Source organism: Halichoerus grypus, chromosome 10 (genome assembly GCF_964656455.1).
Source record: "Halichoerus grypus chromosome 10, mHalGry1.hap1.1, whole genome shotgun sequence".
Lineage (NCBI taxonomy): Eukaryota > Metazoa > Chordata > Mammalia > Carnivora > Phocidae > Halichoerus > Halichoerus grypus.
In genome coordinates, this window is record NC_135721.1 from 100,850,516 (window position 1) to 100,876,455 (window position 25,940).

Here is a 25,940-nt window from a genome sequence, read left to right on the forward strand (position 1 = left end):
CATAATTCTGAATTTTTTTATATATTACATTTCCTTAAAGCAGGCTACATTTTTAGAGAGAATAATGCATTTAAAATAAGCACAATTGTATCTTAAAAAATAAAGTGTAATGTTTTTATCCTTTCATAATTAGATCAACTATATTTCCATATATTTTTCTTTCCATGGCTAGTTCATGAGCCACCTTAACATTTGGAGAATAAGGAGAAGTCACAATTTTAGAAATGCCTTAACTTTGTATTTAAATACAATTACTTTGTCACCACTCTAAGGAAATTCAGTAAGACTTGAATGCCTTTGCTCTATTAGGCAATTTAGAATATCCCAGACCTTGCTCTGGACTTCAAGATTTTTGAAGTTCAAAGCAGATGTGTGAGGAAGAAAAAACATCTGTTGAAGAGAACTTGCTTCATTGCGTGACACTGTTTTCCTGCACTCTTCACTGGAGCGTCTGTTGAGCAGGTTGGCAGGTTTGATAATTAATTAATGATGAGGGAATGAGCCACGTATCTGAGGAACTCAGTTTTGCCCCTTACTGCTTCTTTCTTCCCCACATGTCTGGCAAAGCCTTCAGAGTCTAGGATCACTGATCCCACAGTTGTATCTCAACTCAAACACTTGTCTTCAGGCTTAATTAGCTCAGAGATATAAACAGATGGATGGCCTGGGACCCAGAGGGTTTGTCTTGAGCAATGCTGTTTTATTATCAGGGAGTTTTGAAATTTTTGTTGGAGAAGTACGTCAAAACTTAAAAAATGCCTTTAAAAAAAAATTTAGAATTTTGAAAGTATATATACTTGAAGGTGACAGGGTTTTGTGTGTATCTCTGTATGTTTGTGGATTTTTCTTTTTGTAACTTTTTATTTAGATATAATTTCAAACTTACAAAAAAGTTGCAAGAATAGTACAAGGGACACCCACTATTCATTTACCCAGATTCACCCATTGTTTTTATTCCCCCCATTTGTTTTTCTACCCTCACTCCTTCCTTCTCCTCTCTTCCCTCTACACACACACACACACACACACACACACACACACACTGAAACGTTTTTTTTTTTTTTTTTCTGAACTATTTGAAGTCAAGGTGGATGTCTGCTGTCTTTACTCTTAACACTTCAGTGTATATTTCTTAAGGACAGGCCATTCTTCTAAATAATCACAATACAGTTATCAAAATAATAAAATTTAATATTGATACAGCATTATTACCTAATCCGTAGTCCCTTCTTAAATTTCATCAGTTGTCTCAATAATGTCCCTATGACATCTCCCCACAGACCAATGTAGGATAACACATTGCATTTAGTTATCATATCTCCTTTATCTCAACTTCCTTTGTATCAATTGACTTTGACATTTCCGAAGAGTTCAAACCAGTTATTTAGTAGTGTTCCTGTATCAGATTTGTGTGGTGTTTCCTCATGCAGTCTGGGTTCTGCAGTTTTGGCAGAAGTACCGCAGAAGTGGTGGTGTGTCCCACAGTGTCTCACCAGAAGGCACGTGGTGTTGATTTTCCCTTAATTGGTGATGTGAGTTTCGATCATTTGATTAGGGGGGCTTCATTAGTTTCTCCACAGTGAACTTAAACTTTCCCTCGTTCCATTTAGTAAGGACTTCATGGAGAGATACTTGGAGACTATGTAAATAGTTTGCTCCTCTTCAAATTGTCACCCATTTTAGCAACCATGATGGTTTTCTAACTGTTATTTCTTCTGTATTTGTTAGTTGGCATTCTGCTACAAGGAAGAGCTTTCTCTTCTCCCCCATTTATTTATTCATTTATTTATTTGCATTAGTATGGGCTCATTGGTTCTTATTTTATTCAGTGGTGATAATTCATTACTATTTATTTTGATACTTAGTTTGACACTGATTTGGCCAGTCGGAGCCCCTTCAGGCTGACGTCTGGGTCATTTTGATAAGTTGTCATCATTCTTTGAGCACTTCCTTACTTTCTGGCACAATAAGATGTTCCAGATTCATTTTATATTTTCTCTGCCCCAGCCCTGGAATGAACATTCTCCAAAGAATCTTGGTTCCTTTTTATGGAGAATGGTATTTAGAAACCAAGACTGTGTGTGTGTGTGTGTGTGTGTGTGTGTGTTAGTGTTAAAGGAAACTATGGAAACTACGTTATGGAATATTACATATGCTAAATCATTGTGTACTGTGTGTATGAGTATGTGGTGCATGTGTGTTTTTAAGGCTACAAGTTTCAAACAGAAGAGCATTTATTTTACATGTAATAATCATAAGTTTTGACAAGAAAGAAATACATTTTTCATTTCATAGTAAATGGCATTACACAGTTTTGAGTACTAAATCATCTTGACATTTATGAAGGACCAAATGGAAAGTAGGGAACTGAGTGTGTTAAAATATAAAGCCATCTTTAACTGTTCTATTAAAAAGCAAAGATTTATTTTCCATCTGTGATCTGAATGTGCCTATTTGTGTTCTCTTCCACGGCAGTGGAATTTCTTTGGAGCCACACGACAGAGAGCATGTGTGTTGGATATATGTCAGCCCAGGATGGGAAAGCCAAGGTAAGCGGGAAAACTGGGGCATAACCTGAAAACCTTGCAGCTGTTGCATGAACCTCTAACCAGTGAAGTTGATAAAAATGTATTTTTTTCAGCCTCTATTGGGCAGTAGCTCCGTGATCTTTATGAGAATCTGATTAAGAACAGTTAATGATCCCAAAGGGAAACAGCAGATCTTTTTAGCTTTTGATGACAGAGCAGGGGAGATTAGGAAACACTATCCCGACCCCCTTTATTTTCATCTTGTTCTTCCTCAGCCATTGTGAATAACTGGAAAAGAAGAAACTGGGGATTGGGAAGAGAAAATGGGAGTCGAGCTGATGGGCTGACAGGGCTGAGTGATTTTACAGGGAGTGTTGGAATAGATCAAGGAAACTGAGGTAAAGAAGGCTGAGTGCCTAGACATCACCCTGCACGTGCAAGGGTGGAGGTGGCTGAGGTGCTTGCACATATGACTTGTCTAGTGCTCTGCTGTGTCCTGGCATGCCCTGGCATGGTGTCCTCGTGAGCAGAGTCAAAGGTCTGTGCCCTGTGTGACACGTGCCTGTGGCATGCATCCCTCAGTGAGTCACAACAATCACATAGACATACACAGCTACTCATGCATTGCTTGGTTTCCCTGCATCCATGATGGGTGAGTCTATATAAGAAATATAATCTATGGATTTTAGTTTATACTGGACTCATGTTCTTCTTCATAAAATTTTTAGAAACAGCTGTGGCATATGATGTTTACTTGGTATTAAGTACCTCAATTGCAAAGCTGTGAAGTTGGGCAGCCTCTTTTTTAAAGGACATAATTTATTTTGCACATTTGGAAATATAAGTAAGGAAACTTCTGATATAAATGTCTGATATAGATTGAATCATTAACAAATTAAGGATACATGTAACAAATTAAGGTACATGTCAGTTTATTGCTGATTTGTTATTTAACTAAGCCATCCAGTCTGGCCTCTGCATATTATCCAGCAAGCCAGTAGCATCAAGAGCATTTCATCAGACAAAGATTGGCTTATATTTGTAACAGTGTTACTGAGCTCTCCTCCTCTTGTCTTACCCTCACCTAATACAATATTCATACACTAGTAGACTTACTTCATAAGAGACTGCACAGAGATTGCCTTGTTTCATAGCATATACAGAAGGAAATTATAGCTGCTCGTTTTAAAGGTGACTTTTGAGAGGTGCCTGGGTGGCTCAGTCTCTTAAGCATTCAACTCTTGATTTCAGCTCAGGTCATGAACTCAGGTTTGTGAGTTCAAGCCCTGTGTTCGGGCTCTGTGCTGGAATGGAGTGTGCTTAAGATTCTCTCCCTCTGCCTCTGCTCCTCCCCTCCCCCACTTGTTCTCTCTCTCTCTAAAGAATAAATAGATAAATAAATAAATAAACAAATAGAAAATAAAGATGATTTTCGAGTTTAGAGTAACATTGCCTAATAGAATGTTCTGTGATGACTGAAATGTTTTATATTTATATTGTGTTGTCCAGTAAGTTAACCACTAGTCACGTGTGGCTACTGAGCACCTGAAATATGGCTAGTATGCCTGAGGAACAGAGTTTTAAATTAGTTTAAATTTAACTTAAATTACTTATTTTTAATTTAGATAGCCACATGTGGTGAAATGGCTACTGTATTGAACAGCACAGGCTTAAAGAATGAGTGGAAAAATGGTTATTCAAAAAAGTATTTTCAGAACATTCTTTTCTTCCCAATGACAAAACCATTCCCAAATATAAAATAAGCCTGAGAAGCCACAGTAATGGCTTGCAGCCATTTAAGTTTCTCTCACCCCTTACCTATTGACTCTGAGCTAAAATTGCTTTTTAATAAAAGAACATATATGAGGTAGACTTTAGTACTGAAGCCAGTCTGATGGAGGTACCATCATGTTATTAAGTCCCTTGAGCGGAAATGTTCTAGTTATCCCTGCTGGTGGCCTGTGGAAGACACCTTACTATTTAATATGAAATATGGGTAGTAAAGAGAGTGGAGAGTCCTGCATTGAGCCCAAAGATGTTTGGCCTCTAGTTGCATTGCTTGACATCTGGTGGACGTGGTTTTCATATTGCTGGTAAATTCTCCAGCTGGTAGTCTTGATTGGACCTACAGATACAGCTGCTCCTCTTGCCTCACTTGTAAATTATGTTTTTGACCTTCCTTGCAGAGAGTTAATCCCTCTCTCTTTCTTCCTCCTTTGAGCCTGTGGCTACAAATGCTTTCCAGAAAGAAAAAAAAACCCAAACACTAATGCTTTGGCTGCTGAATTCTATTGATCAAAAAAACCCATCTCTTCTGTCATAAAGGCTGGAATTTTATTGTATTGCAAGTAAGACAATGTTATAAATGAGAAGCTGGGCTCAAAAGAGAAAGCGGCTATAGCAAAGTTTGTATTCCTTATAAGAAAGTAAGCTTTTGGCCTACCCCTCTGGTTTCCTGACTTCTATGAAAAAGTTGTTGAATTAATGGCATGCCTGTTCAGCATGATGACTGGTTTGTGAAACATGCTCTCACATAATGTTGAGATCCATGGTAGCAAATGAGAAAGAAGGCATCTTTAAAAACTAAAACTAAAACAAAACAAAACCCAAAACCAAACAACAACAAAGCACACACATTTTTTAAATTTAAAATCTATTTCTAAAAAGTTTTTTTCTTTTCTTTTCTTTTTTTTTTAATTTGGACTTCTTGTTACCAAACTCAGAAACTAAAGCCACCTGGCCATTCGAACATTTTATATAAGCTAGCTATGTTCACTCTAAGTTAAGGTCTTGAATTAAAGCTCACCTCAAAATCATAGTGCTTTAAAAAGGCTGGATAATAAATATTATTGTAACCAGAGTCTGTATACAATTTGAATAAATAGAGGTAGGTTCTTTTACAAATTTCTTTCTTTTCTTTTCTTCTCTTTTTTATAGAACATTCTTTTAATTATATCATTTAATTTAATTTCTAAACCTTCTGTAGCATAAGTTAGAGATTTTCTTTTTTTTATTAAACCAAAATTAGGGCATTGATACCAGTTGGATTTAAAAATCAGATTGCCTATATCCTGCCCAGATAGTAGTTAATGAACAGTTTTTAATAAACACCCAGTGTGCATGGACTACTGTAATAAAAACAGATGTTAAAACTGGCATGGAACTTATTGAAGTGTATTAAGTGAAACCTAGGTTTCTTTTACTATTTTATAACTTTCTATAACAGTAGTGAAAATACTGTTATAAAAATTCATTCTTGAGGAAGAGCAGGCTGTTTTATGGTCTTAAAGTGTCTCCCCACAGATTTCTTATTAGTTGCAGAAAAAATAATATATATATAATGAGGAAACCAGGCAACAACTTGACCTTGTGATCAAAATTAATGTGACTGGTGAGGGACAGATGGACATCATGTGCCTCTGGATGTGATAACCTGAGAAAGACACAACATTGCTTTTGTAGTATTCCATCTGGAAGTGCATAACCTGAATCTAATCACAAAGAAACATCAGACAAATCTAAAATGAGGAACATTCTATGAAGAAAGAAAAAAGGGATTATATTCTTAAAAAATGTCAGTGTCATAAAAGACAAAGGCTGAGGGAAATGCTCCAGATTAAATAATACTAGAGTCTTGGCAACTAAATGCAATACTTGATCCTAGACTAGATCCTACAGGGGAGGGGAAAATGCTATAAATGCATTATTAGGTCAATTTACAAAATTGAAATATTATAGATAGTAAAAAGTGTTGTATCATTCTTAAATTTGTTTGTTATAACTGTACTGTGGTATATAAAGAAATATTTTCACTCTTAGAAAATACACACTGAAGTATTTAGGGATAGAGGGCCATAATATATACAATATCTTCTTAATGGTCCAGAAAAAATATATGGATAGATGGATGAATGGATAGATAGCAAAGTAATGGAGCAAAATGTTATCAATAGGTAAACCTGGGTAAAGGATATATGGATGTTCCTTGAACTATTCTGTAATTTTGAAATTATTTTTGCATAGAAATTTTTAAAAATATATCACCCTTGGATATTATGGCACATTTGATTAGTTTTGAAATGAATAAGTATTGGAATGAGTGCAGTGCCAGGCAATTGGAGCCTGGGTTCTCCCCCAACTCTGTTTATTTAGTGTGATCACTCTGCCTCTTGGGAACTCAAGAGTCCTCATCTGTAAAATGAGAATAAGAATACCTTACTATGCCTTAAGTCCTTTCTGGGATAAAGTACGATAACAACAAAGAAATAAAATCTGTCTCTCTGAATATGGATGACTAGATTCTATTTAGTCCTTGATGTATTATGGATATATTCTATATATTATAGATATTTGTATATATTATGGCCCTAGATACTTGCCTCCAATCTGCAAATTCTAAATTCTACATTCCAGATTACATAAGCAGATATATTGCTATTCAATTTTCAGTAGAATTTTTGCAATCCCAATGTAGTGTATTTACCATGTTTTGTTTTTTTTGAAGATAGTTTCTGAGGCTTTAAAAAAATCTCGATGAACATCTATTTAGAAGGGTTAGGACAGATGGGATTTCTGAGAGTTTTTTGTTAGGCTTAATGTACCTCTCAAATAAAATCATAAGAGGAAGACAAATATAAAATGGGAGGTAAACAAGAAGGAGTTATCAAAGGAATTGAGAAAGAGATTTCCACTCCCAATTAAGATGAAGACACTTTTGCTCCTACTCCTAACAATGAGAATGAGCTGGATAAACTATAAAATCATAAATTTAAAAAATCATCCAAAAAACTGAATATGCTAGAAAAACCTAAGTGAACTAAGGCCCAGAAAGACTTTTAGGACAGAAAAAACCTCTTGACAGATTTATTTCTGGCAGAACAGTGGGAAGAGGAGTAAAACTGATGTAGAAGAATATAAAGAGAAACTAGCCAAACTTTCAATGAACTATTTATAGCCTCATGTGAGTGGTGTGAGAGATTAAAATCCTAAGAAGCCCCAGTCACAGGATGAGTCTTGCACCCACCACCAGTTCTTCCCTATGAAGCCTTCACCAAATGAGCACACCAAGAGCTTGGAACATGGCAAAGAACTGAGAGTGATTCATCAAGGTGTGTAGGATTTGCACCAAGTACATGGCAGTAGCCAAAGAAAGACTGGAGGTAGAGCAGGAGAACTGAGAGACATCTCCCTGAGGTATAGTGGCCCTTTATCAAATACAAGGCAGTTGCAAGAGAAGGCTGGGATAAAGAAAAGAAATGAGAAGAAACCTCCCTTATTCCTACAAGGTATGTATACAGGACCTTCAAGGGCAAGGCAGCATACTGTTGAAGGCTAGTGCCTGGGCAACAGGGTGAAGAAATATGCCATGGCATGGAAAGCTGGGGGAGGTTATCAAGAGCAAAGAGAAACCTAAGCAACCCAGAAATCTGGTGGCTCGGCTATACAAAGAGAAATCTCCCATGATTAGAACACGGGCAGCTGGATTATAAGACATAGAGTAGTCTTCAGAATCTCATCAGGGCTCAGATCCCAGACCTTGCTTAAGGGAAATTCCTGATCCAGACCTCAGAATATTAGCCAATAGTGAACTAAATCTAAAACTACCACAAAGCCCAGAACCAGCTCACCTAGAGATTAGACTGACTCAGAGTCCTAACGTAGAGGGAGGGAGTTTGCCATTTTCTTAGGATAAATATTACCTATTTTGAATATAATTTACTGTTCTTTTACATGCAGTGTCTGTCATACAATAAAAATTATGAGTCCTCTGGAGCACCTCGGTGGTTCAGTCAGTTACGCAGCCAACTCTTTTTTTTTTTTTTTAAAGATTTTATTTATTTATTTATTTGACAGAGAGAGAAACAGTGAGAGAGGAAACACAAGCAGGGGGAGTGGTAAAGGGAGAAGCAGGCTTTCCCGCTGAGCAGGGAGCCCGATGCAGGGCTCAATCCCAGGATACTGGGATCATGACCTGAGCCTAAGGCAGATGCTTAATGCCTGAGCCACCCAGGTGCCCCAACAGCCAACTCTTGATTTCACTCAGGTCATGATCTCAGGGTCCTGGGACTGACTCTGCATTAGGGTCCCCACTCAGCAGGGAGTCTGCTTTAGGAGTCTCTCTCTCCCTCTGCCCCTCCCCCTACCCTTTCTCTCTCTAAAATAAATACATTAATAAATCTTAAAAAATTAAAAAAAATTTGAGTCCTCTGAAGGAGCAGAATAAAATCAGTCAATGGAAGCTTATCCCCACAGATAACCTGGATGTTGGAATTAGTGGAGGAGGATTATAAAATAGTTATGATAACTATAAAAAGAAATAACAAAATGGAAATGGAATGACTGAAAAATACAATATCAGAAACAAAGAACTTATTTGATGGGCTTAACAGGAGATTGGCGTGGAAAATATGATTAGTGAACTTGAGAACCAGTCAGTATAAATTGTCCAAACTTAAGCACAAAATGGAAAATGAATTTAAGAAACTGAAGAGTGTGTCTGACCTATGGAACTATAACAACTGGTCTAAGATACGTGCATTTGGAATTATATAGCTGTAAAGTTCTTACATTGTTTATAAGACAGGATGTTAGTATTTGGATGTAGTTTGAGATAAGTTAAGGTTGCTTTTTAATTTCTAGGATAACAAATTTAAACATAACAAAAAAAATCAGTACAGGACATATAAGAAAGTATACTACAAAATACTCAACCAAAAAATAGGTCAGAAAAGAGGAACAGAAAAACAAAGAACATATGAGACAAATAGAAAACAAATACTGAAAGACTTAAACTCCATTTTATCAATAGTTACATTAAATGTGAATAAACTAAACACTCAATTTAAAAGGCAGAGATTTTCATATTGAAAACAATCTCAGAAGACCCAACTATATAGTGTTTATAAGAGATGCACATTAAAGAGACTCAGATAAAATTGATAGTAAAAGTATGGAAAAAATGTATGTGCAAACACTAAACATAAGAAAGTTGGTGTGGCTATATTAATGTCAGACATAGGAAACATTATAAGATAAAGCAGGACATTGATAATATGGCCAATTCATCAAGAAGACATAAAAATTCTAATGGTGTATGTACCTAGTAAAGGAAGCAAAAATTGAGAAAACTATAGGGGAGGAACAGACAAATCTACAATATAGTTGGAAATTTTAACATCCCTCTCTCAGTATTAAGTAGAATAAAAATTAGTGAGTGTATGAACAACACTATGATCCAACTTGACCTAAGTGATATTTACAGATACCACACTCAACAAGTTACTCTTTTCAAGTTCATAAGGAATACTCACCAAAAGAAATTAGAAATTATTTCAAATGGAATGATAATGGAAACAACATGTCAGAATTTATAGGATACAATGAGAACATTAAAAGAAAAAGTATATCTTTAAATGCTTATAGTAGAGGAGAAAATTTATTTTATTTTTTTTTGAGAAAATTTAAATAAATGTTAAATTTCCATCTTAAGCTTTAAGGAGAATAAATACAAAATAATCAAAATAAAAGTAAAAAAAAGGTAACATAGAAAATTAAAAATAGAGAAAAATCAACAAAGCCATAAATTGGTTCTTTGAAAAAAGTTAATAAAATTGAAATAACCTTAGAAAGAAGGGTCAGAAAACAGAAAATAATACAAATTACCAATATCAAGAATGAAAGGGGAATATTAGTACAGAATCGTAGATCCTACAGACATTAAATGGATAATAAGGTGATAAAATGAACAACTTTATTACATTCAGTAACTTAGGTGAAATTCATAAATTCTTTGAAAAAACCCAACTTATGAAATCTAACAGAGAAAGTTGGAAATAAGCATATACATAATTAAGAAATTGAATTTATAATCAAAATCTTCTACAAAGAAAACTTCATCCCCAGATGGTTTCACTGGTATGTTACATCAGACATTTAAGGAAGAAATAATACAATCTTTCAACAATTATCTTGGGAAAACAAGGCAGGGGGAATGCTTTCCAACCCATTTTATGATGTGAGGGTAACCTCAGTATCCAAATTTGACAAACATGTTACAAGGAAAACTACAGACCAATACCCCTCCTAAACATAGGTGCAGGAATTCTTAATAAGTTAATTATTTTTTAAAAAAGATTTTATTTATGTAGTGTACATTAAAAATTAATGATATACTGTATGGTGACTAACATAACATAATAAAAAAAAAGAAGGTTTAAAAAAAGATTTTATTTATTTATTTTTTAAAAAGATTTATTTATTTGTTTGAGAGAGAGAGAGAGCGCGCACAAGCTGGGTGAAGGGCAGAAGGAGAAGCGGACTCTCCGCTGAGTAGAGAGCCTGACATGGGACTGACATGGGACTCGATCCTGGGACTCCGGGATCATGACCTGAGCCGAAGGCAGACGCTTAACCGACTGAGCCACCCAGGCGCCCAAGATTTTATTTATTGGAGAGAGAGAGAGAGCTAGAGAGAGCACGAGTAGAGAGAGAGGCAGAGGGAGAGGGATAAGCAGACTCCCCACTGACTCTCCACTGAGCAGGGAGCCAGACGTGGGGCTCAATACTAGGACCCTGAGATTGTGACCTGAGCCGAAGGCAGACACTTAACCAACTGAGCCATCAGGCGCCCTTTTAATATGTTAATCTTTAAAAAAAAAAAAAGGAAAGAAAGAAAAGAGGTATAACTTCTGAAAAGAAAGGAACAGACAAAAAGGCACCAATATCTTTGTGATATGATATAGACCTAGAAAATCCAAGGAGTTCAACTCAGAATTATGAATTTAGGAAGAGCAAGTAGAAAATAAAGATACAAAATTCAGTATTTTCTGCTTATAGAAGCAGTAAAAAAAATTAAACTTAGAGTTACTATATAACTCAGCATTTCCACTCCTAGATATAGAGCCAAGAGAATTGAAACTATGACCACACAAAAACTTGTGCACAGATATATTATAGCAGCATTATTCATAATAGCTACAAATACCCATCAACTGGTGAATGGATAAACGAAATGTGACGGAATGTAGATTAGTGGTTGCCAGGGTTGCTGGGGGAGGAGAGTGTGAGAGTGAGTGCTAATGGGTACAGAGTTTCTTTTTGAGGTGATAAAAGTGTTCTGGAATTGGAGGTGCACAACTTTGCAAATGTATTGAAAGTACTAAACTGAACACTTAAAGGGTGAGTTTTATGGGATGTGAACAAATCTGTTAAAATATCCCAAAAAATCTATTAAAAATATCAAACAGTGTAATTTACTGTATTAACCAAAATAAATGAGAAAAACCATATGATCATCTAGATATCATATCCTCATTTCAACTTCCATTCATGATAAAAATCCTTACAATACCAGAAATCTGATAAATACCTCAATTTGATAAAAGGCATCTACCAAAAACCTACAGTTAAAAGCATACAAATTGGTGAAATCCTGTACACTTTCTTTCTAACATTGAGAACAGAGAAACAGGAGGTCCACTCATTACTTCTATCTAGTATTTTACCGGAATTCCTAACCAGTACAATAAAGCAAGTAAAAGAAATAAAAGACAAAAGTTGGAAAAGAAGTAAAAACTGTAGTTATTCTTAGATGACGTGGAATGATTCTAAAAAACGATGTGCAAGACCTGTCCTCTGAAAACTACAAAGCCTTGATGAGAGAAATAAAAGAAAACATAATGAAATGGAAAAATATGCATGTTCACGGATTGAACTCAATAATGTTAAGATAGCCATTCTTTCCAAATTCATCCATAGATTCAAAGCAATCCCAATAAAAATTTTAGTAGTTTTTTAAATAAGAAATTGACAAGCTGATTTCAAAATTTCTATGGAAATGCAAAGGACCTAGAATTGTAAAAATCAACTTTAAAAAAGACCAAAGTTAGAGGACTTAACTGATTTTGAGACTCCCCATAAAGTTACTATAATAAAGGCAGTGTCCTCTGGTGAAAGAGACAATCCTAAACCCAGTAATATCAGAAGCTTTGAGATCAGTAGGAATACCACTCTCCCTTCTGCAATTTCACAACATTCTAAAGGAATAAATCACCAGATTTGTGGATATAACAGGGTTCATAAGACGACACTGCAGGATTTATAAAAACATTGCCTCAGAAATTCAGATGGAAACTTGTGTCTCAAGAAGAAATTGAATGTATCCAACATGGGGATCTGGAATAATCACTAGCAATGTGGCTGCTGTTATGGTTATCAGATAAAAGAATTGTCTTTACAGTAAAGGACTTCCAGAATGACAAATAAGAAAGTATACATTCAACAACTTTAATAAAATAGACTGAAAAAAATGAAAAAAAATCTAGATGGATACCAGTATCTTCTAATTTATCTTGGTCAACTTCTTCAACAAGCTTACCTAAGTGTTTATATACTTTATATTTATTAAAGTATACATTTTAAAATATTAAGTCTATGAATTTACTCCTGATCATCAAGTATTGCCAGTTGAACTGTTAAAAGCACACAATGTCTAGTAACCTATCATAAGTTTTCTATAATTTCACTTTTTTTCAGTGTGTTTAGAGATGGAAAGAATTGTATTAGGTGGAATTGGTGCTTTAGGAAAATGATCTTTCTGAAATTGGATGAGGATCAATGAAATAATTACCTTATTATTTGTAATCCTTTAACATTTTTTCATTCATAAGTATAACGTGCTATGTAAGTGTATCTTCTCTAAAAAATAATAGTATAACCTAAGTAAAACGGGTGACTTTGGGGTGTTGAGGCTGGAGAGGGAATGAGGAAGATTATTTATAGCCTGTATTCAGAGAAAATGTCAGAAAGTGTAAAATGGAAAATAAATTCAGAGACCCAGATGGCTATAGCCTAGGAATAAATGTTTGATGAAAAATTTTAATTTATTATGTTTTGAGAGGTATTAAAAAGTCTTGTTCTTTGGTTTATTTTGCCATTATGTGATTATGTATGCAAATCCTAGTGACCATTAACTTTTTCTAACAATGTTTGACAGCCTCATAATATCAACCTAGATATTTACCTAATTAAAGCAATTTATAAAGCTTTAGGGTCTTCTATGCCAAGAATTTGTGCCACTGTGAAAGTAAATCCTCACAAGCTAAATAAATTTTTTTCTATACCTTTAAAAAAAATAAATTAAAAACATTACATTGAGTGAATACAGCCAGACACAAAAGACTACTTTGTGATTATTCCGTTTATATAAGGTATGCTAGATGAAAGAAATCCAAAAGTAGTTGCTTCAAGAAAAGAAGCACGAGGGAATTTGGAATGTAATAGAAATATATTTTGTATGAAAATTTTCTGTATTGGAACACCTGGGTGGCTCAGTCAGTTAAGCCTCTGTCTTCAGCTCAGGTCATGATCCCAGGGTCCTGGGATCGAGTGTCCCATCAGGCTCCTTGCTCAGTGGGGAGTCTGCTTCTCCCTCTGCCTGCCCCTCCCCCTGCTTGTGCGCCCATGTGCTCTCTCTCTCTCTTTCTCTCTCTGACAAATAAATAAAATCTTAAAAAAAAAAACTATTTTAAAAAGGAAAATTTTCTGCATAGGTTTTGGTTTCGGTTTCATGGTTATACGAATGGTCAAAAGTGATAATGCTTTACTTAACATCTCGACATTTTATCATATCTGAATCAACCCTCTGTTTTTAAAAGTCTAAGGAAAGGTATTATCAGGCCTGTCTTTAAGTAGCAGTGTGGTGTAATGATGAAGAGAATGGGCTTTGGAGTTAGCCAGACTTGGATTTCCATCCTGTAGCTCCTGCTTGTTTATAACCTGGGGCAGGTTACAACTCTGACCCTTGGTTTCCTCATATTTTTTTTTTTTTTAATTTTATTTATTTATTTGTTAGAGAGAGAGAGAGAGCACAAGCCGGGAGAGCGGCAGGCAGAGAGAGAAGTAGGCTCCCTGCTGAGCAAGGAGCCCAATGCGGGACTTGATCCCAGGATCCCAGGATCCTGACTTGAGCCAAAGGCAGATGCTTAACTGACTGAGCCACCCAGGCATCCCAGTTTCTTCATATTTAAAGTGAGAATACTAGTGATGCTGTCATAGCATCCTGAAAATTAATTGAATAATATAGCTGAAGTGCATATATATATTAGAGCTACATGAATGATGATGGGGGATGATGGTGGTGGTAGAAGTTGTAGTGACTTTCTCAAGGCTTTCATGGCTTCCACGGCTCCAAAGCCTTCTTTACACTGTAATTCTACTCCCAAAGGTGCCATTTACATTGTCTGTGACAAGAGTAGTACCGCCTGAATTTTCATCCTGCGTCTCTGGTGGAGATGGTGGCGGTTATTCCATTTGACAAAATATAACTCTAACTCATAAATATAAACCAACTGCCAAGTGAATTCAGAAACCCCAGAAAAAACAAGTGAATTCAGAAATCCCAGAAAAACAAAATAATTGTTTGAAGTTACAATAATACACACACACACACCCTCCAACCCTGCAGTTCAGGCTAATTTGACAGTAATGCCCTTTCAAAAAGCTGTCTGACTAGAGGTCTACCAGCTTGATAGCATCACAAACTTCAGTTTTTTATTTACTCTAAGATTTGCCTGCAGCTTTTCTGTTAAGCTCACCTCACTGAATAATTTTTCTTTTAAAGGAGGGAAAAATGTTGCTACTAGCTACTGCTGAATTTCTCTTGTGTGACCCTTGAACATACAGGCAGCCTTCTTAGATTCTATTGAGCACTAGACGGTGGAACACCTAGGGGTATATTGCCCATGAATCCCTTAAAAGAGCTCCATGATGGTACCCAGTGGAATTCAGTCACTGGATTTATTGGACCATATGTTAGATTTATGAAGATCACCTAGATACAAGTTGGCCTTAGTCTAAACCAAATTTTAACTGCTTTTGGCAATCTAGTCCCCATATTGAAGGAGCCTGATAACTGAAGGAACCTGATCCCTGGCAGGAAGCCAGCTGCCTCGGGGTGGTAGGTTGGGCACCACCAGTAAGCTGTGTATTAAGCAAACATCCCAGACGCTAAATTTGCCAGATGCACTTACAGAACACAAAGAAAAGTGGCTAATCAGTGATTTTATTTGTACCTTTCAAACTTGCCCAGAATTTCAGATATAGAAAATTGCATTTCTTTTCCATGCTGTTAGGACTGCCAGGAAGATCCCTTTAGGTCTATTTAGAAAGTCCTTTAGACAAACAGGAGAAGACTGTCTAAAACTGAATGTGTGAAAAACAAACTTTGAGACAGAGGTCTCCTCAGCCTCCAGTTTATTTCTAAGAGCAATCAGTAATTTTATTTTTGCCTAATAAGTCTTATTCCATCAATTTCTTCCAAATGATTCATTGGCATTGCTTCAAAGCAGTAAAGAGAATAAACAGGAGAGAATTCACCATGTTGGCAAGAGCATAAATCTTCTCAAAGGTATTAGCCATATTTATCCACATAAATCTCATTTTAATCATGGTGTAGGGTTAGATCTTTGCAAAGATAAACATGTCTATCACCTGGACTTGTAAACACTGGATGTTAATTGAGGTGAAGTGAATAAGCCTTTTTGTTGTTGTTGCTGCTGTTGTTGTTATAGCAACATGAAAAAGAATGAAACATTACTTTCCCTACTTCTACATAGTTACATAGTCATCAGTCCACATACTTCACATCAGGTGTGAGTTGAACATTAGAGTGTTATCTTGTTACCTTTTAGTACCCAACATTTTAGGTAAATATGTACCTTCCCAAGGCAGACTGTTTGCCTACAAGACACTTAATCATGGCATGTAACTGAGACAAGTGTCCTTGAGAATGATTGCCCTCATTACCCACAGTGAGTGAGTAATGGTTACAGAATGCTGTTTTCTTTCTTTTGGTTATAAAGCAGAGGTCAAATGAAAGGAATCTTTTCTTGTTTTTTGAAAATTTATAAAATTTTTAATTGCAGTGTAGTTGATGTATGATATTAAATTAGTTTTAGGTGTATAATACAGTGATTCAACAATTATGTATATTGTGAAATGGTTACCGTAAGTGCATTACGGTATTATTGACTATACTCTCCATGTTGTCCTTTTCATCCCCATGACATTTATTTTGTAACTGGAAGTCTGTACCTCTTAATTCTCTTCACCCATTTTGCCCCTCCCCCAACTCCTTCTCTTTTAGCAACCACCAGTTTATTCTATTTATGAGTCTGTTTATTCTGAGTTATTCTACTTATGAGTCTGTTTCTCTCTTTTTGTCATTGTTGTTTACTTGTTCATTTGTTTTGTTTTTTAGACTCCACATGTAAGTGAAATCATGTGATATTTGCCTGGCTTATTTCACTTGGCATAATACCCATAATACCCTCTAGGTCCATCCACGTTGTTGTGAATAGCAAAACTTCATTCTTTTTTGTGGCTAAATAATATTCCATTGGGTATATATACACCACATCTTCTTTATCCATTCATCTATTGATGAACACTTAGGTTGCTTCCATATCTTGGCTGTTATAAATAACACTGCAGTAAACAAAGGGTGTTTTTGTTTCCTTTGGATAAAGATCCAGAAGTGGAATTACTAGATAGTATGGTACTTCTATTTTTAGTTTTTTGAGAAACCTCCATGCTGTTTTTTCATATTGACTGTACCAATTTATAATCTCACCAACAGTACATGAGGGTTCTCTTTTCTCCACATGCTCATCAAGACTTGTTATTTCTTGTCTTTTTGTTATCAGCCATTCTGAGAGGTGATATCTCATTGTGGTTTTGATTTGAATTTCCCTAATGATTAGTAATGTTGAGCATCTTTTCATGTGTCTGCTGGCCATTTGAATGTCTTCTTTAGAAAAATGTCTATTCAGGTCTTCTCATTTTTTGATTGGATTATTTTTAGTGTTGAGTTGTATCCTTTAGATAGATGATAGATGGATGGATAGATAGATAGATAGATAGATAGATAGATAGATAGATAGACAGATAGATTTATTTGAGAGAGTGAGAGGGAGAGAGAATCTGAAGCAGACTCCATGCTGAGCACAGAGCCTGACATGGGGCTCGATCCCATGACTGTGAAGTTATGACCTGAGCTGAAACCAAGGGTCAGACGCTTAACCTGACTGAGCCATCCAGGCACCCCGAGTTCTTTATATAGTTTGGATATTAACTCATTATTGCATGTATCATTTGCAAATATTCTCTCCCATTCATTAGGTTGCCTTTTTGTCTTGTTGATGGTTTCCTTCACTGTGCTAAAAGTTTTTTAGTTTGATGTCAGGTCTCGATTGTATATTTTGCTTTTGTTTCCCTTGCTTGAGGATATACATCCAGAAGAATATTGCTAAGCTTGATGTCCAAAAGATTACTGCCTGTGTTTTCTTTTAGGAGTACTGTGGTTTCATTTAGGTCTTTAATCCACTTTGAGTTTGTTTTTAGTATGGTGTAAGAAAGTGGTCCATATTCATTCTTTTGCATGTAGCTGTTTAGTTTTCCCAGCACCATTTGTTGAAGAAACTGTCTTTCCTCCATTGTATTCTTGCCTTCTTTGTCATAGATTAATTGACCCTATATGTGTGCATTCTGTGTGTCTGTTTTTCTGCCTGTACTATACTGTTTTGATTATTATAGTTTTGTAGTAAATCTTGAAATCTGGGATTACGATACCTCCAGCTTTGTTCTTTCTTAAGATTGGTTTGGTTATTTGGGGTCTTTTGTGGTTCCATACAATTTTAGGATTTTTTTGCTCTAGTTCTGTGAAAAACACTGTTGGTACCCTGATAGGGAGTGCATTGAATCCATAGATTGCTTTGAATAGTATGGACATTTTAACAATATTAGCTCTTTCCATCCATGAGCATGGTATATCTTTCCATTTATTTGTGTCACCTTTGATTTCTTTCATCAGTGTCTTATAGTTTTCAGAGTTTAGGTCTTTCACTATTTTTTTTATTAAAAAAACTTTTTTATTTGAGTATAGTTGACACACAATGTTACAATAGTTCCAGGTGTATAACATAGTGATTTAGTTTCTCTATACATTATGCTATGTTCCCCACAAGTGTAGCTATCATCTGTCACTAAACAATGCTATTACAATATTGTTGACTATATTTGATAATGACTATTTTAACCAGAAGGGAAGTTTTCTGATGTTATCACTTTTGACTACTACAGAAGTCTTTCACTTCTTTGGTTAAATTTATTCCTAGTTTTTATTCTAATTCAGTTGTAAATGGGGTTGTTTTCTTTATTTCCCTTTCTACTATTTTGTTATTAGTGTATGGAAAAGCAAAAGATGTTTGTATATTGATTTTGTATCCTGAAATTTTACTCAATTCATTTATTAGATCTAATAGTTTTTTGGTGGAGTCTTTAGGATTTTCTATATATAGTATGTCATCTGCAAATAGTGACAGTATTGCTTCTTCCTTACCAATTTGGGTGCCTTTCATTTCTTTTTTTCTTGTCTGATTGCTATGACTAGGAGTTCCAGTACTATGTTGAATAAAATTTGGTGGGAGTCACATCCTTGTCTTGTTCATGATCTTAGGGGAAAAGCTTTTAGCTTTTCACTGTTGAGTATGATGTTAGCTGTGGATTTGTCATGTATGGCCTTTATTATGTCAAGGTATGTTCCTTCTGTACCCAGTTTGTTGAGAATTTTTATCATGAATGGATGTTGAATTTTGTCAAATGCTTTTTCTGTATCTATTGACATGATCATATGATTTTTAGCCTTCATTTTGTTGATGTGATGTATTACATTGTTTGATTTGCATATACTGAGCTATCCTTGCATCCCTGGAATAAATCCCACTTGATTTTGATGAATATTTTTGAATTTGGTTTGCTAATATTTTGTTGAGGATTTTTATGTCTATGTTCATCAGGTATATTGGCCTATAATTTTCTTCCTTTTTTTTTTTTTTTTTTTTTTGGTGTCTTTGTCTGGTTTTGGTATAGGAGTAAGACTGGCCTCAGAATGAATTTGGAAGCATTCCTTCCTCTTCTATTTTTTGGAATAGTTTGAAAAGAATAGGTATTAACTCTTGTTTAAATGTCTGGTAGAATTCACTTGTGAAGCCATCTTGTCTTGGACTTTCATTTATTGGGAATTTATGGTTACTGATTCAGTTTTGTTACTAGTAATTCATCTGTTCAAATTTTCTGTTTCTTCCTGATTCAGTCCCAGAAGATTGTAAGTTTCTAGGAATTTATCCATTTCTTCTAGGTTGTCCAATTTTTTGGCATATAGTTTTATATAGTAATCTCTTATAATTTTTTGTATTTGTGTGGTATTAGCCATAACGTCTCCTTTTCTGATTTTCTTATTTGAGAGTTCTCTCCCTCTCTTTTTGGTGAGTCTGGCTAAAGGTTTATCAATTTTGTTTATCTTTTCAAAGAACCAGCTCTTGTTCTCATTGATGTTTTCTTTTTTTTTCTTTTTTGTCTTTGTTTTATTTATTTCTGCTCTGATCTTTATTATTTCCCTCTTTTTACTAACTTTGGGCCTTGTTTGTTCTTCTTTTTCTAGTTCCTTTAGGTGTTAGAGTTAGATTGTTTATTTGAGATTTTTCTTGTGTCTTGAGGCATCATTCTTATTTCATGTTAACTTCCCAACTCAAAACAAAGTATTGGTTTCTATGATTATAAATATTCAGTATCACCCATTGATTGTATAAGAACTTTCATTACATTATTTCATTAAATTGGTGAGTGACAGGAGCTGGATCTCCCAAGCATATAGTATATGGGAGGTGCTGATGACCACCCAAGACTTAGCATGTATAGACTTTCCATAGTTGCATCTTTAGTGAGTGATTCCATGTCAAGGCTTAGGGTAGAACTTTGAGCCTAGACTGTTGTTTGGATACATTTTGTCCCCACTGTCTCTCCTTCCCAGTAACCTCAGATTTGAGATTAAAAGCTGGATTCATCAGCAGATCAGCTTTTTTAAAAAATTGAAATTTTTACGTAAAAAATTTAATTTACACAAAATACAAATTTCACATAACATTTTTGTACAGGATTTAAACATTTTAAATATTACATAAAAATATGATTTTTTCCCCCTTCTGATTTGTTTTATCCTCTAAGAGCAGATTTGACAACACTGGTAGCCACCCTATTGGTGGGGCCTGCCACTCCACTTTGGCAGTCCTCCACCTGGCCTGCTTCACTCACAGGTGTTTGAGATTGATCCATGTTGTAGCTTTTGAACCCTAAGCAAAGTCTATCTGCTAGAATACATTTTCATTTCAATACCATGCATTCATAAAATATAGTTTCTGTCTTTTTAAAACCTTTATCTTGGGGTGTCCAATCTATGTAATCCTAGGATTAAAATTCTTTTATGATAGTTGCAATGTATGACTTTTATGTCCTATAAGTAAAGCAGTGCTGTAAATTGGTGAAAACTTAACATTTTGGTAATAACTAATTGAGACATTTGGATATGGTTGAGCTATTCTCTCTGTTTACATTCCTTTCAAATACTTCTGGATGCAGTAAGTGGTAGGTACTGATGATGGACTTTTATGCTCTTGAGCTGTTATCACTGTGCTATACATGTTTGGCCTACACTGTCTGCTGTAGTGTTGAAGGGGTAAAAAGAAACTTAATTTAGGATGAAGATTATATTAACAATTTGCCATTAGGAGATGCTCAAAGTACTTGGAAACAGCTTTTTCTTCACTTGAAATAGAAAATTAATATTGTTTTAAATGTCTCTCCTGTAACAGATGAAAAACCAAATAACCCCCTGATTTCTTCCACTGATAGTTCTATGGATAGTATGGTAAAATTTTGAATAGTTAGAACTGCCAACTACACTGCTCCATTAGAAATGTTTATAATGTGTATTTTAAGGATAAAAATGGAAGATCTTGGCAAAACAAGCTCTTAATAGGCAGTTAGTAGTAAGTCCCAATAATCCCTTAATAGAACATACTTTCATCGAAATTTCTACGTTTCCAATGCCATATGGTTAGATAGGAAGACCCAGTCTATAATATGAATCCTCTTAGATACAACAAGTTCCTGAATCTAGCACTTTTGCTTATGTTTTTTTTTCAATGTTTTTGTTCAGTAACCATATTTGGTACAAAAAAAGAAATAAGTACAATTTAGAAGATCTTCATCATCAAAGATGACAAAAATATATTTTTCTTAACCTCAGTTAACCAGTTTTAGAGCTACTCAAGGATTTATTATAGTGACTAACAATGATTGACTAGGAAGGAAGCCCTAATTCTTTGACTTTGAGATTTTAGCTATTTAAAAAACTCAGTTTAACTAAGAATAGAGTTTTGATAAAACAAAGAAACTTCATCTTTTAAAATGAAGTATTTATTAAACAAATAGTATGGAGTACCCTTTATATTCAGGTACTTCCCTAGGGATATAAGAATAAGCAAAGAAGCCAAGAATCCCTGTACTTGTGGGCTTACATGCTAGTGGGGGAAATAATAAACAAGATAAGTAAGGCATATACTAGATAAGTAAGGCATATACTATATTTGTGGTAAGTGCTAAAAAGAGACATGAAGCTGGGAGGGATTTAAGGAAGTACGAAGGTTCCGATGTTAGGTAGGTCTCACTGAGGAGGTGACATTTGAGTGAAGTCTTGGAAGATTTATGGGAGCAAGGCAAGAACATTCCAGGCATAGAGAACAGCAAGTACAAAGGCCCTCAAGTAGGAGTATTCTTAGTATGTTAGAGGGTCAGTGAGAAGGCCAGTTTTAGTGGGTCAGTATGCAGTGAGGGACCAGATAGTGTAAGTTCATATTGGTCATTGTCAGGATTTGGGCTTTTTTCTGAGATGGGAGCCATTGGAAACTCACTAGCATAATGTCACTCACTAACCCATTTGTGACATGATCTGACTTAACATTATAATAAGTGACTCCAGCTATGAAGGGGAGACTGAGTGAAAGGTTGTTGCCACTCATATAAATGACAGTAATGACTTGGCTAGAGTGTTAGCTCTGCAGATGGTGAGAATCAGTTGCTTCTTTGTGTTTTAAGGTAGAACCAATGGGATTTGCTGATGGATTGCTGATGGATGAGGGGAATAGGGAAGGCAATGATGACTTCTAAGAGTTTGGCCTGAACAGTTGGAAAAGTGGAGTTGCCATTTACTAGGCTTGAGAAGAATGAGGAGACGTAGAAAGAGCTCAATTGGGGTATGTTAATATTGAGATGCCTGTAAAGCATTGAATGGAGATGCCCAGTAGATAGTTGGATGTATATGTCAGGAGAGAGGACTAAGCTAGAGATGCATACTTGGGATCTCAGCATATAAATGCTTTTTAAAACTAGAAGGCTGAATGAGATCACCAAATGAGTGAACACAGACAGGAGAAAAGAGTCCTGAGGATCTCTCGTGTTTACAAGTTTGGGAAATGAGGAGCCAGCAAAGAAGACTGTGAAGTGGCCATAGAGGTTGGTGGAGAACAACATGAATGTCGTGTTTTAGAAATCAAGGAAAGAAAGTATTTCAAAGAGAAGAGGGTGACCAATTTTATCAGATGCAGTAGTCTAGTACCATGAAATTAGGTCTGAGGACAGAACATTGGATTTAGGATTGGAAGGCATTGCTTACCTTGGTAAGAACTGTTTCACTGGAGTGGCCAAAGCAAAAACTTGATTGTAGAGCATTTACAGAGAGAACAGAAGGAAAAAACATTGAGGTAACAAGTACAGACAAGTCTTTTGAGGAACTTTGCTGTAAATGGAAGTAAAGAAATGGAATGGTAACTGTTAGAGGAGTAGGTCTGGAGAGTTATTATTCTTTCCTCTTTCTCCAGTGCAATCAGATGCTTCACTTATGTCCAAAACATTTCACAGATACATTTCTATAAAATGAGCAGAGGAAAAGTTGTCTAACTATTGAGCCGTGAAGTTCCCCAACATTTAGTTGTTAGTGCGGTGAGGAAGAACCAGCAAAAGGAGCTGAGGCTTCAGCATTAAAGTAAAATAAGAGGACACTCTTTATAGTAGTTTGAATGTGGCTGGAATTAAAGGAAGGCATTAACATTTGGGATGAGTTGGCTTAAAAAGTCACACAGAATTCTTTATTGAAATGTAGGGGAGGAAAATTTTTTCTCTGTCCTTCTAGGTTCTTTTAGCAGGTCTGTTAATTAAATTGACATAAAACAGATTAACAGGAGAAAAGCAAATTTAATTATGTACATATAGGAGTCCTATAAACCACTGAGACACAAGGACAAGTGAGTCAGTTGAGGCTTGTATGCCATCCTGAGCTAAGGAATGGAATAGGGGCCTGGGAATTGCAAGGGGAGGAGGGTAATTCACAGTAAGAAGAGCAGATGTTTGGTAATTAGATGTTTGCCCTGCCCTATAGATAGGCCTTTCAGATACAAAATTATCCCCGGTAATGGCTCTCTTTCTGGCCAGGCCTCCTATCTAAGTTCTTTTGAGTGGTTAAAGGTCTCAAAATTTTCTTGATTCTGCTGGGTCTCAATTGCCCTCAGCTCAAAATAATCCACATGCCGAAGTGGCATATTTTGGGGTCATGTATTTTGCTCCCCCTTAGAAGGATGTCTAAACCATTAAGTGCTCACATGCCTATCTTGCTCTAAGAAGAGTGGGCTGGGTTGAGTAATAAGTTTATACCATTTCCCTGACATTTAACTGTGCACCTTTTTTTCAGAGAGCATTTCCCAGGATGCAGCAGGAGTTCAGCTTGGGACATACTGCTGTCTAGGTCTCAATGCCTTAGCAGTTAGTTCTTTGGCATTTCATGGGTCAGATCAATAAGAAGTCAGGAAGCAGATGGTTTTGACAAGGAGAACTTTCTTCAAAGGGTTTGTTAGTGGTTTTCATTTTTACCCCTCCCAAATTCCTCACTGACAGATCAACTGATATTCTCAGGAAATAGTCCATTACACAAATGGTAATTTCACTCTTTATAATAGTTTAAACATTAGCCTTTCATTTCTTTTCAAATGCAAGATGCTCTTTTCAAGTGATGGTAAAAATCTATGTTATCTGGCAGCTTACCAAGCAGAAGATTGTAACTGACATTTTGGATTTTCACCCAGTATAAATCATCAGGATGTTTAGACTTCTGTACCAGGTTCTCTAAGAAGAGGCCACTGGGCTGTCTTTACCAAGGAATTGGTGGCCCAGAGCCTCCCCCTACAGAATTGAAGGTAAACCCCTTACACCTGGGCCTGCAGGACTCAGCTAGATCCTCTCCTCTTAGCTCAGCACCTCATGCCACCATTAGCCCCTCAGAGAAGAAATATCTGAGACACCATGTTATGTACCTAAGGTCACACAGCTACAAAGAGGTAGAGCTAAGATTCAGGCTGGACAGTCTGAACTCCAGAACCAATCTTCTAGCCACTTAGTCGTCTGGCGAGGCCTAGGCTGGAGATGTATATTTGCGAGTCTCAGCATATGAATGCTTTTTTAAAACTCTAAGACCAGTTGAGATTACCAAGGGAGTGAACACAGACAGAAGAAAGGAGGCCTAACTCCGGGGAACTCTGTGTGTATAAGTTGGTGACAGGAGAAGGAACCTGCCAGGGAGACTGAAAAGTTGTGGCTGTAGAGGTTGAGGAGAACCAGGTGAAATGGTGTCCTAAAGCCAAGGGAAAAAGGTGTTCCGAGGAGAACGGAGTGATCGGTTCATCCGGGTGCCATTGCTGGGTCCTGTGTGGACATTACAGTTATTTCATTCATTCCTTTTCAGCAATGCTAGGAAATAGAGTGGGGACACAGTCCCACCTTCCAAAATGAATCTAGAACACTAATAAAAGGACATGGATTAATTTATAGATTGTGTTGCTGCATTGGACACTCACTAAATCACCATACTACATAATTAAGAAGGTACAGGAAAATAATGGGAAGAAAAAAAAATTCAGCCCTGGCCCTGAGTGAATCCTTCTGGAATGCAGCAAGCTACCCCACATTAACTGCTGTTAACATTTTGGTACATTTCCTTCTGTTTTTGCAACTGTGATTTTTTTTTTTTTTTTTACACACAATTGTGATTATGTGGAATACATGGAATGGCACATACTAATTTATTCTTTTAAAATCAGTTTTTAATATAAAAATAGTACATGTTCCTCTTAAAACATTTGATAAAGAAGAGTAAAGAAAATTTTAAAAATCAGAGTGGACATTAGGAGAAGGAAGGGAAAAATGGGCAGGGGGAATTGGAGGGAGAGATGAACCATGAGAGACTATGGACTCTGAGAAACAAACAGGGTTTTAGAGGGGAGGGGGGAGGGGGGATGGGTTAGCCCAGTGATGGGTATTAAGGAGGGCACGTAGTGCATGGAGCACTGGGTGTTATACGAAAACAATGGATCGTGGATCACCACATCAAAAACCAATGATGTATTGTATGGTGACTAACATAACATAATAAAATTTTAAAAAATAATAATAAATAAATAAATAAAAATAAAA

The 25,940-nt window shown here is 35.9% G+C and overlaps 1 protein-coding gene across 6 annotated transcripts in view; it reads left to right on the top strand.

The window, feature by feature from the left end:
• Positions 1-25,940, top strand: part of TASP1 (taspase 1) — a 295,816-nt gene that overhangs the window by 253,894 nt on the left and 15,982 nt on the right. For all 6 annotated transcript variants that reach the window (XR_013441943.1, XR_013441945.1, XM_078056923.1 and 3 more), the window contains one exon: positions 2,476-2,549. Coding sequence is in view for 4 of the 6 variants with exons in the window: in XM_078056923.1 (XP_077913049.1) it covers positions 2,476-2,549 (74 nt within the window). In the remaining 2 variants the exon portion in view is untranslated. Of the gene's footprint in view, positions 1-2,475; positions 2,550-25,940 lie in introns of those variants that run through there.